The sequence below is a fragment of the Anomaloglossus baeobatrachus genome, chromosome 3, assembly GCF_048569485.1.
Source record: "Anomaloglossus baeobatrachus isolate aAnoBae1 chromosome 3, aAnoBae1.hap1, whole genome shotgun sequence".
Lineage (NCBI taxonomy): Eukaryota > Metazoa > Chordata > Amphibia > Anura > Aromobatidae > Anomaloglossus > Anomaloglossus baeobatrachus.
Window position 1 is genome coordinate 46,934,844 of NC_134355.1, and position 13,191 is coordinate 46,948,034.

The 13,191-nt window shown below is 44.4% G+C and overlaps 1 protein-coding gene across 3 annotated transcripts in view; it reads left to right on the top strand.

The window, feature by feature from the left end:
- Nucleotides 1–13,191, top strand: part of TRERF1 (transcriptional regulating factor 1) — a 210,576-nt gene that overhangs the window by 168,510 nt on the left and 28,875 nt on the right. For all 3 annotated transcript variants that reach the window (XM_075339176.1, XM_075339178.1, XM_075339177.1), the window contains one exon: nucleotides 1,406–1,481. In XM_075339176.1, the coding sequence (XP_075195291.1) occupies nucleotides 1,406–1,481 (76 nt within the window). The remainder of the gene's footprint in view (nucleotides 1–1,405; nucleotides 1,482–13,191) is intronic.

The window sequence follows — 13,191 nt, forward strand, 5'->3', positions numbered from 1 at the left end:
GAGCTGTTCACAAATCTGTGCCGAGTGGGCGTCATTGGACCATGCTCCACACTTACTCTGTGCCCGAAATCACCTCTTCTCCAGCTTTGATTGGTTGACCTCTCCAGTTACAGTAAATTCTTGTGCCTGTGCAGTGGGGGATGAGATCTGCGCAAGAGTTGAACAGTCTGTGTGGATGGTGAAGGAGACGTCATCCACATCAATGAAGGCTGTAGAGGCGTCAACTACAGCCACAAAGTAGGTTTGAAGGCTCTAGAGATGCTTATCGAACCATTCGGTGGTGGCACAGGTTTAAGAGGCATTTTTTGGAGGTATGCAGGGGCAGCTGGGCTCATATCAAGAGACTCCATAGCTAAAAGGTGGAGGACATGGTTTATATAGGGAAAACCTGGGTTCCCTTTAATGCGATCCTGGGTTCCCTTTAAGAGATGCAGGTCCTATTTTGGAGGAAGCCCCTATCTCTGGAGCAGAGGCCCCCTGACCCAGTTTTCTGTACCGAGGCAGCTGGTGGCCATTGCATTCAGGAAAATAATTAATGGATCAATAGTTGTATAGGTCTGTGTCTATACTTGCTAAACTCCCATAAAAGTGAATGGTGTGAAGGATCAAAACTAAGAGGATCACTTAAAATTTAGAACTTAAAGGGGTGGTTCACTAGTTAGTTTTCAGAGGCACAACGATATTATGTTGAGAAACAAGGTTTCTCTCAATTACCTTGTGTTGCCAATAGTGCCTGTGAGCGGCGCTATTCTGCTTCGCTCATTCTCTTTGTGTGACCCACACGGGCTCTGATGTCCGGTGATGTCACATCAACGTCCGGTTGACCTGACATCACTGAGGTGGGCCGCAGTCTCCATGAGTGACTGGGCTGTGGGGGTAGTTTCACCGCTCGACACAGCCCAGCGTCGCTCCTGCTTGTGGCGCCCTGCAGCGAAGGAGAGATCGCGTGAGATGCTGGGCTGTGATGAGCGGTGAAACTCCGCCCACAGCCCAGTCACTCAGGAAGACTGGGGCCGGCTGCTGTGATGTCAGGTCAACTGGAAGTCACCGGACATAAGCGGTGACGGAGCCCAGGGGTCACACGAAGGGCATGTCGGAAAATAATAGCGTCGCTCACCGGCACTATTAGCAACACAAGGTATTTGCTAGAAACCTTGTTTCTCAACATAGTATCGATGTGCCTATGAATACAAACTAGTGAACCTCCCCTTTAAGACTTTTTTTTTTTCTTCACAGTGCCGTTCTGGTCCACAAGCCACATTTGGTATTCCAGCTTCCACTTTCTCTATCAACCTTAAATAACACGTTTTTTGTATATGATCAGGGTTTTCTGTCATGATTTCGAGGTGTAGTTTGTCTTAGTATAATCTCTTCTATTTCATTTTGATGTTTTTTTTTATTACAGACTGCGTTGGAGATGCTGCTCTTAAAAAATACTCCAAGGCTAAAAACTCATCCACTAGCAACTTACCACTATGCAGGTAACAGGCTGCAATATTCTGTGCACCCACAAAGTGATACACACGGGGAGAGGAGAGAAATGGTTATGGACACGTCATAGCAAAGACGGAAGAACCTGGCGGAACCAGCGTTATGTGAAAGTGCATCTCAATAAAATAGAATATCATCAAAAAGTTCATTTATTTCAGTAATTCAATACAAAAAAGAAAACACACATATATTATATAGAGTCATTACACACAGAGGGATCTATTCCTATACAGTGCCATGAGATCTTCCCGGAGCTCCTTCCTTGTTGTCCTTGGGTTAGCCTTGACTCTTCGGACAAGCCTGGCCTCGGCACGGGTGGAAACTTTCAAAGGCTGTCCAGGCCGTGGAAGGCTAACAGTAGTTCCATAAGCCTTCCACTTCCGGATGATGCTCCCAACAGTGGAGACGGGTAGGCCCAACTCCTTGGAAAGGGTTTTGTACCCCTTGCCAGCCTTGTGACCCTCCACGATCTTGTCTCTGATGGCCTTGGAATGCTCCTTTGTCTTTCCCATGTTGACCAAGTATGAGTGCTGTTCACAAGTTTGGGGAGGGTCTTAATTAGTCAGAAAAGGCTGGAAAAAGAGATAATTAATCCAAACATGTGAAGCTCATTGTTCTTTGTGCCTGAAATACTTCTTAATACTTTAGGGGAACCAAACAGAATTCTGGTGGTTTGAGGGTTTGAATAATAAATGACCCTCTGAATAAACTTTTCACAATTTAAAAAAAAAAAGAAATAACATTCTTTTTTGCTGCAGTGCATTTCACACTTCCAGGCTGATCTACAGTCCAAATGTCACAATGCCAAGTTAATTCCGAATGTGTAAACCTGCTAAATCTGCAGGGGGTTGAATACTACTTGTAGGCACTGTATATTATATAGTCATTATACACAGAGGGATCTATTCCTATATATTATATAGTCATTATACACAGAGGGATCTATTCCTATATATTATATAGAGTCATTACACACTGAGGGATCTATTCCTATATATTATATAGAGTCATTACACACAGATGGATCTATTTCAAGTGTTAATTCCTTGTTGATGATTATTAAGTCATTATCTCAGAAAATTAGAATATTATATAAGACCAACTTAAAAAATGATTTTACACTCAGAAATGTTGGCGCCTACTGAAAAGTCTGTACAGTAAATGCCTCAATACTTGGTCGGGCTCCTTTTGCAGGAATTACTGCATCAATGCGGCAATGTGGCATGGAGGCGATCAGCCTGTGGCACTGATGAGGTGTTATGGAAGCCCAGGTTGTTTTGATAGCCACCTTCAGCTCGTCTGCATTGATGGCTCTGGTGTCTCTTATAGACTCTCTATGGGGTTTAGGTCAGGAGAATTTGCTGGCCAATCAAGCACAGTGATACTGTGGTTAGTAAACCAGGTATTGCTACTTTTGGCAATGTGGACAGGGGCCAAGTCCTGCTTGAAAATGACATTTTCATCCCCAAAAAGCTTGTCAGCAGAGGGAAGCATGAAGTGCTCTAAAATTTCCTGATAGACGGCAAGCGCTGACTTTGGTCTTGATAAAACTCAGTGGAGCTACACCAGCAGATGACATGGCTCCCCAAACCATCACTGATTGTGGAGACTTCACACTAGACCTCAGCAGCTTGGATTGTGGCCTCTCCACTCTTCCTCCAGACTCTGGGACCGCGATTTCCAAATAAAATGCAAAATTTACTTTCATCTGAAAACAACACCTTGGACACTGAGAACAGTCCAGTTCTTTTTCTCCTTGGCCCAGGTATGACGCTTCTGGTGTTCTCTATTGGTCATGAGTGGCCTGACACAAGAAATGCGACACTTGTAGCCCATGTCCTGGATACGTCTGTGTGTGGTGGCTCTTGAAGCACTGACTCCAGCAGCGCCCACTCCTTGTGAAGCTCCCCCAAATTATTGAATGGCCTTTTCTTAACAATCCTATCAAGGCTGTGGTTATCCCGGTTGCTTGTGCACCTTTTTCTACCACACTTTTTCCTTCCACTCAACTTTCCATTAATATGCTTGGATAAAGCACTCTGTGAACAGCCAGCGTCTTTAGCAATGACCTTTTGTGGCTTACCCTCCCCCATAGTTATGTAGCCTACTGAACCAGACTAAGGGGCCATTTTAAACGCTTAGGAAGCTCTTTCAGGTGTTTTGTGGTAAATATTCTAATTTTCTGAGATAATGGGTTTTCATTGGCTGTAAGCCATAATCATCAACAGAAATAAACACTTGAAATAGATCCTCTTTGTGTAATGACTATGTAATATATAGGAATAGATCCCTCTGTGTGTAATTACTCTATATAATATATAGGAATAGATCCCTCTGTGTGTAATGACTCTATATAATATATAGGAATAGATCCCTCTGTGTGTAATGACTATATAATATATAGAAATAGATCCCTCTGTGTGTAATGACTCTATATAATATATAGAAATAGATCCCTCTGTGTGTAATGACTATATAATATATAGGAAAAGATGCCTCTGTGTGTAATGACTCTATATAATATATAGAAATAGATCCCTCTGTGTGTATTGACTCTATATAATATATAGGAATAGATCCCTCTGTGTGTAATGACTCTATATAATATATAGGAATCGATCCCTCTGTGTGTAATGACTATATAATATATAGAAATAGATGCCTCTGTGTGTAATGACTCTATATATTATATAGAAATAGATCCCTCTGTGTGTAATGACTATATATAATATATAGAAATAGATCCCTCTTTGTGTAATGACTATGTAATATATAGAAATAGATCCCTCTGTGTGTAATGACTCTATATAATATATAGGAATAGATGCCTCTGTGTGTAATGACTCTATATAATATATAGAAATAGATCCCTCTGTGTGTAATGACTCTATATAATATATAGAAATAGATCCCTCTGTGTGTAATGACTCTATATAATATATAGAAATAGATCCCTCTGTGTGTAATGACTCTATATAATATATAGAAATAGATCCCTCTGTGTGTAATGACTCTATATAATATATGTGTTTCACTTTTTGTATTGAATTACTGAAATAAATTAACTTTTTTATGCTATTCTAATTTGAGAAACACTTGTATATAGGGGTCTCCCTACTCTCCCACTACAAAAGTTCAATTTCAATGCCAATCTTTTTGCTATAAGGAATATTACTCCCCTTTCGCCAATGAACACACACGCAGATTGTGCTGATGCAGCATGTATGTGTATGTGTATGTGTATGGGGGGTATCAGTGGCTGACAATAATTGGAGGTGTTTGGGCACCTTTTAATTTTACACAACCTAATCTACTTGCCTGCATTTAGGACAGGACGGTAATTGCTAAATTTTTCAATTCTTGTAAATCTGCATTGTGCGCTCCGCTGTTATTCCTCCTGGAAATGTTATAAATAAATTGACAATTGGGTTTTACCATTCCCCTTATCATATAGTCAGCACTGAGAGTGTCAGACTTTGTATGAAAACACCCATTGACAAGGAGAATAGTAGTACCCCGCAGAAAACTATAACAATGCCTTAATGCTTTAAATACATAAAGCCTGTCAAAAATCGATACATTTCTGGCCTGTGATTAAGCAATAATTCAGAATATATTAGTGCATTAGCGCTCGACCCAACTATATTGGGACAGAATGATCTAAAATACAATCTTTAAGTTTTGGGGGGACAAAAGTGTAAAAATCGTCCCTAAAACTCTGACAGGGTGTCCTAGAAATATTGTGCCACAGTGTCATACATGTGCAATAACACAATCTAATATATAAAGCTGTGTGTGTGTGTGTGTGTGTGTCCGGGATTGGCATCTGCACCGTCGCAGCTACAGCTTACATAGTTACTTAGGTTGAAAAAAGACCTAGGTCCATCTAGTTCACCCTTCCTCCACCAGTTCTACATTTAGTCACTAAGTCATTTATAACCAACAATGTTGTGTGTAGTGAGGAAATCATCCAGCCCTTTTTTAAAAGCTGTTATAGTATCTGCCATTACTACCTCTTGTGGTAGGGCATTCCACAGTCTGACCGCTCTAACTGTAAAGAACCCTTTCCTATTTAGGTGTCGGAATCGCTTTTCTTCCACTCGCAGTGAGTGCCCCCTGGTCCTTAGTACTGTCTTTGGAAGAAATAAGTCATGTGCCAGTCCTTTATATTGATCACACATGTATTTATACATATAAATGAGATCTCCTCTGAGACGTCTTTTTTCTAAGCTAAACATATCTAACTTTTTCAACCTGTCATCATATGGGAGGCCTTCCATTCCTTGTAATAGTCTAGTTGCCCGCCTTTGAACTGACTCTAACTTCTGAATGTCCTTTTTAAAATGTGGAGCCCAAAACTGGATCCCGTATTCCAGATGTGGCCTTACAAGTGATTTATAGAGGGGTAACAATACGTTGGGATCACGGGATCTAATCTCTCTTTTTATACACCCTAAAATCTTGTTTGCTTTAGCAGCTGCTGCTTGACATTGAGTGCTGCTGCTCAGCTTATTTGTAATGAGAATACCCAAGTCCTTCTCCTGTTCTGTAGTCCCGAGTTTACTTCCATTTAATGTTAACAGCCACAAAATTTTGCACACTCACACGTCTGGACCCTGAGAGCGTCATAGGCTATGTTTTGAGGGGAAATTTTAACCCCGCGCTTTACAGTTATTCCCCAAAAATCTGCCTCCATTAAAGCGAATGGAGCTGGGAGCCACAGTGCAGCCAGAACTTCAGAAGAATGCGCAGCCACGCCCTTATATGGAATGTTGGCGTGTCACAATGCAGCCAGGGAAAGAGACAGACACAGACAGGGTAAGAAACAGACATAGACAGGGTAAGAGACAGACACAAAGAGACAGACTGACAGGGAAAGAGACAGACCGGGAAAGAGAGAGACAGGTTAAGAGACAGACACAGACAAAGAGACAGACTGACAGGGAAACAGACAGAGAGGGAAAGAGACAGACAGGGTAAGAGAGGGAAAGAGACAGACAGGGAAAGTGACAGAGATAGATAGGGAAAGAGATTGAGACAGACGGAGAAAGAGACAGACAGTCAGAGACAGACGGAAAGAGACAGACAGACAAAGAGATAGAGAGACAGACAGAGAGATATGTACAGAGGGGGAGACAGACATTAAAATTACATTTCTATCTATTTGTTTTGTGGTTTTTGTGTGCAGAATACATTTTTGTTAATACATTCTATTTTGTTAACAGCAGTTATTAACCCGGGCGAAGCCGGGTAGTACAGCTAGTACTGATATAAATGAGCTGAATTCCTGATATTCGGAGGTTACTTTTGTCTGCACACCATTAGCTGGCAGCCATCAGTTACACACACGAGGCTCCGTTGTGGGTTTATAACATTAATATATCAGGCAGCCCACTCCAATCTGACTGACCACAGACCTGTGACTGCGCCAGAACATGTCAACCACACAGATGTCACCGAATACCACAAGTAACCTTCAAATTGAACATTTCCAGAGGGAGATCACTTATAAAAACCCACAAAAAAGCAGAAGATTAGTCAATGGGTCACTAAGAGGTCTTATCAGCTAGTGACGGCTGTTCCCTCATTCCCGATTCTTCTCCATTCATAGTGTAAATGATATCCTCTGACACTTTGTACAAATGCCACCCAGCTTTTTATATATCCATAAAAATTCATCTGTTCAGATAGGCACAAAAGCACAATATCAACAGTTTTTGTTTGTTTGTTTGTTTTTTTCAAATCTGCAGCATGTCTGTACTATCAGTGATTTTTTCGAATGAATGGGAAAAATACACAAGTGAAAGTGTATAAAAAATGCACGCAAAAAAATCAAACGCGTATATTTTAGGCTCCATTTTTCCTGCCAGGAATCTGGGTTTACTCAAAAATGTGCACATAGCCCTATAATTCAGACGTGCTGTCGACGAAGCCTAAAACGTCACTTATCAATTGGAGCCAAAAAGTTGCAACTGTGGACCCCACTTATCCCGAAATCCCAAGCAGTGTGCCGTATGACAAAAAGGGTCACATTTATTTTGTTCACTTATAACCCATATAAGTTCTGTAAGTTGACACGTTGCACATTGTGAATCTGCCATGCAGAACTTTGCATATATCACCACAGTGATGCAGTTTTGCTTGAACCTTAAAAAAAAACAAAAAAAAAACTATTAGCTGTAGTACCCGGAATTGCTGGGGCTAGTAACTAGGTCTCTCTCTCTCTCCCCCACTCACGTTGTCTCTCCCTCACTCTCTCGCTCAATCTCTTTGTCTCCCACTCTCTCTCTCTCTCTCTCTCTCTCTGCAACTCTCTCTTTAGGGTGCTTTACACGCTGCGACATCGCTAACAATATATCGTCGGGGTCACGTCGTTAGTGACCCACACCTGGCATTGTTAGCGACATCATAGCGTGTGACACCAAGGAGCGACGATCAACGATCGCAAAAACGTCAAAAAACATTGATCGTTGACACGTCGCTCCTTTTCATAATATCGTTGGTGGTGCATGCCGCTGGTTGTTCGTCGTTCCTGCGGCATCACACATCGCTGTGTGTGACACCCCAGGAACGACGAACATCTCCCTACCTGCCTCCACCGGCAATGCGGAAGGAAGAAGGTGGGCGGCATGTTCCGCCCGCTCCTCTGCGCCTCTCCGCTTCTATTGGACGGCTGCCGTGCGACGTTGCTGTGACGCCGCACGAACCGCCCCCTTAGAAAGGAGGCGGTTCGCCGGCCAGAGCAATGTCGCAGGGAAGGTAAGTCCGTGTGATGGGTGAAAGCAATGTTGTGCGCCACGGGCAGCGATTTGCCCGTGACGCACAACCGACGGGGGTGGGTACGCTCGCTAGCGATATCGGTACCAATATCGCAGTGTGTAAAGTACCCTTTTCTCTCTCTCAATCTTTCTCTGTCTCCCACTCTCCCTCTCCTTCTCTATTTTTCTCAATCTTTCTTTCTCACTCTCTCCCTCACTCTCTCTCCCTCACTCTCTCCCACACTCTCTCCCTCTCTCCCACACTCACTCCCCCTCTCCCACACTCACTCCCCCTCTCCCACACTCACTCCCCCTCTCTCACACTCACTCCGACTCTCCCACACTCACTCCCCCTCTCCCACACTCACTCCCCCTCTCCCACACTCACTCCCCCTCTCCCACACTCTCTCCCCCTCTCCCACACTCTCTCCCCCTCTCCCACACTCTCTCCCCCTCTCCCACACTCTCTCCCTCTCTCCCACACTCTCTCCCTCTCTCCCACACTCTCTCCCTCTCTCCCACACTCTCTCCCTCTCTCCCACACTCTCTCCCTCTCTCCCACACTCTCTCCCTCTCTCCCACACTCTCTCCCTCTCTCCCACACCCTCTTTCCCTCTCTCCCACACCCTCTCTCCCACACCCTCTCTCCCACACCCTCTCTCCCACACCCTCTCTCCCACACCCTCTCTCCCACACCCTCTCTCCCACACCCTCTCTCCCACACCCTCTCTCCCACACCCTCTCTCCCACACCCTCTCTCCCACACCCTCTCTCCCACACCCTCTCTCCCACACCCTCTCTCCCACACCCTCTCTCTCACACCCTCCCTCCCACACCCTCCCTCCCACACCCTCCCTCCCACACTCTCCCTCCCACACTCTCCCTCCCACACTCTCCCTCCCACACTCTCCCTCCCACACTCTCCCTCCCACACTCTCCCTCCCACACTCTGTCCCCCTCTCCCTCACACCCCCCTCACCACAGATATCATATTAACTGACTCATAAGCTGTCATATATTTAGAATGTCCTTTGTTGCCTATAACAACCAATCAGAGCTCCTATTAATATCTTGTAGCAAAGTACAAACAGAGCTGTGATTGGTTGCTACTGGTCACCCGATAAATATCCAGACTAACTGTCAAAACAGCCAATATATTTCCTCACACATCTAAACAGTAAGTAAGCATTTTTTGGGGTGAATAACTGTAAAGCACGGGGTTAAAATTTCCCCTCAAAACATAGTCTATGGCATTCCTTAAGTCAAATGGGGTTTCTGTGCAAAATTTTGTGACTGTAAATTTGAGGGTGCGGATTCCTTTAGCAGAGATACATACACACACACACACACACACACACACACACACACACACACACACACCGCCACACACACACACACACATATATGTACACACACTCAGCTTTACATATTAGATATATAAAATGTCATTATTATTTTAAGTTAATATATAAGCAATGTGCCTCTGTTGGAAATACAGATTAAAAAAAGTCCCACGTTGCATGTTATGGATTATCATAAGTGAAGTCTATGGCTGTGTTATGGGCAGATCTGAATCCTGACTTTGGGGCTTCAGACAGAAGACCCCAATGGAGTCATCATAAACGTAGCGTGAATCTAGCCGGACACATGATGTAATACATGTGCATACACTTTATACTGGTGATGACTGATCACTTTATCATGGCGTTTATTTTCTATTGTTCTAATAATAATCCATCAATTTATAGCTATTTTTCAATCTAGTTTAGTTTTGTATTTTTTGGGATCCTCGCTCAGTTTGTATGCTATCAAAAAAAAAAAAGGATGTATTTTCTTTTTTCTTTGCAAAAGACGTGTCGGAATGACACAGAGAACAATGCTAGGGTGGAGGCGGCCTGAGCTTTGTGCGGTGACCCTGCACTGACACGGAGGAGCACAGCCTTCCTATTACTTCTCACCCTGGAGCGGCTCCTACTGATCCTGTGTGATACGAGTCCCCAGTGATGTAGACAGCGGCTCCTCTCAGCGCTCCTGTCTGACTCCTAATAAAACCTTTCATTATCTGTGTGACAGTGGATCCATTGCACCAAGGAGGTAACAGAACCCAATCTAGATGGAGATAGTCAGTGTTTTATCATAGTCTGATACGCTCGGTTGGAAGAACACCATAATGCCAATATGTACACATTGGTTCCAATAATGGAAATTCCTCTTAAAGGGTCATAATAAATTTCAGCTGTGTATGTATTTTTTTGAAAAGCCAGGCAGGGACTATGCATCTTGAATCACTAGTCCGGGGCAGGTGCCCGGCAGCATATACATAGGGAGAGATCTGCCATTCATAGTGACTGGATGTGGAGATACAAAGACCCCAGCCGGCTTTGCAAATACCTTTTTGCTGAAATGCTGCAGTATTTCAGAGCTGTGTTTTTGCAGTTGTGTAGGATTTCACGCTTCCTGTGCATTATGAATCAGCTGACTGGATCCTTTTTTAGTGTATACTCAGAACTAATTAAAGTGGATGTGTAATCAGATTTCACAATACAATCTGCATACATTATTAGATTTCCCCTAGACCTGATGAAGCTGGTATATTTATAAGAACAGCTTTAAAATGATTATATTTAAGCAACCATTTCATGTTTACAACTATAGCGTGCATTCAGTCTCCACCTATCCAGCCTGATTGACAGCTGCAGCTTGTACTGAGCAGTGAGAGATCTCAGGAGGGAGGAGCGACAGTGTGGAGCTGAAGCACTGTAGGGACTGGGGTTGGCAGCGATAGTCCCGCTCATGTCTTCAGCTCATGGAACGTTTAACTTTCCCCACAGGCTGCTGCGTCCTTGCCACCTTTGCGATTCTGCTTTGCTTGCAGCAGTGTGATTAGGTCACAGCTTGATGACCTCATCATGCTGCTGCATGCTGGGCCATGGGATGATGCTCCCGTGCCCTGCTCTGCCCCACCACATTGATAACTTGCATGAGAGGCCCATGAAGTGCATCAGATGGAAATTAGCCATGTGGTAGTGTAGCTGTGACTGGGTCCCGTTGAAGAGGGGGGCCCGGCCCAGGGCTTAATAAAGCAAAAGAAGTACTCCGGCTGGACCCCTCTTTTCACCATGCCCCATCAGTGAGGGCAGTAAAGCCCTGATGGCAACCCTGCCAGCAGGTGCCAGTGCCTGGGCTCACTGGAGGATCCTCCGATTTTCCGGTGGGCCTGTCCAACCCTGGCAGTTGCCCACATGCACCAGTTCCACTCCATTCAACTGGGGACACAAGACCCCTATTTTCAGTGGAGTGTTAAAGGTGGGACCTCCAGCCATCAACATTTGTTCAACTGTTCTAAAAGTTGTTGAGATCTAATTGTTCCAACTGAACCCTAAACTCTCACTGGGATGGACAAACCATGGGACATGTAAAACCAGAAATCCACAGGTTCCAAAACAGGCTAGTACTTGCCCTAGACCAGATCCTGATTTGTCCCTGCCTGACAGGGGAGGTTGGCACCCAAAGATCATGTAATGGCACCACCACTCATTGACAACTTAGCCCCGAGTGTCCTTAACTGCACCCTCAGCTATAAACAAAGAGTAACACAAAAACAATAAATATAAATGAGGTGCACACATGCTGAGGGTCAGACACAGGGCTAGGAACATGCAAACACAGTTATACAGGAATGATGAACTACAAGAAACCAAAAAGAATAACAGAATACGTGGAAACCCTCCCAAATCTAAATGAAACAGAATATGATATAACTGGGAAGGGATTTACACAAACTGCAGTGGATTGCAATAGCAATGTCTCTGTAAAGCGTGCTTTACACGAGACGACGGATTGTGCGATGCATCGTCGGGGTCACGGTTTCCGTGACGCACATCCGACATCGTACACGACGTCGTCTCGTGTGAAACCTCTGAGCGACGCAGTATCGCTCACAAATCGTGAGTCGTGTACTCGTTGCTCAGTTTCATAATATCGTTTATTTTTCCTGCAGCAGGTTGTTCATTGTTCCCGTGGCAGCACACGGCGCTCCGTGTGACACCATGGGAACGATGAACACAGCTTACCTGCGTCCCGTGGCTCCCGCCGGCAATGCGGAAGGAAAGAGGTGGCCGGGATGTTTACATCCCGCTCATCTCCGCCCCTCCGCTTCTGTTGGCCGGCCACTGTGTGACGTCGCTGTGACGCTGAACATCCCTCCCCATTCAGGAAGTGGACATTCGCCGCCCACAGCGAAGTCACTCAGCAGGTAAGTGCATGTGACGGGGGTTTCACGACTTTGTGCGACACGGGCAGTGATTTGCCCGTGACGCACAAACGACGGGGCGAGTACGATCGATTGTGAAATCGCACAATTGGTCGTCCCGTGTAAAGCAGGCTTTAGAAAGCCGTAACCTAAGAGATGGGACTCCACACAACCATTGATCCAGAAATATAGCCGATACTGAAGCATGTGAGTAGTAAGTATAAATAGCCCCTCCCAAAATGGGATTGGGAAAACCAAACAAAGTGCACAAAACTGAATAGAAGTGAAACAGGTAGGCAGGCTGTGGTCGAACCAAGAGGGACACCGACCAACAACCAGAGATCAGTGGTTCGAATCTCGGAGTGGAGCCATGATAGTAATAATAGTAATGCCATCACCCTTTTGTTCAGGGAAGAAAAAATGATCAAAGCTTATTCTAGTTGGCCAAGGACAGGAAATATCAGTTGTACGTTATTAGGTTTCTAATTTTCACACCAGAATTTCCCATTATTTAGTGCCTTGAGCCCAGCAGAACAAGCATGTTAAGTCGAAGTAGTTTGGAGGGGTGTGTTTCTGTCCAATGCTAATTATATCTCAATAGTAATGTCTTCTTGTTTCTGAAGTCTTCCCTCTCCAATATGTACTGAAAACAGCAGTCAGGCTCAATTTACTGCTCAGCCATTACACCGA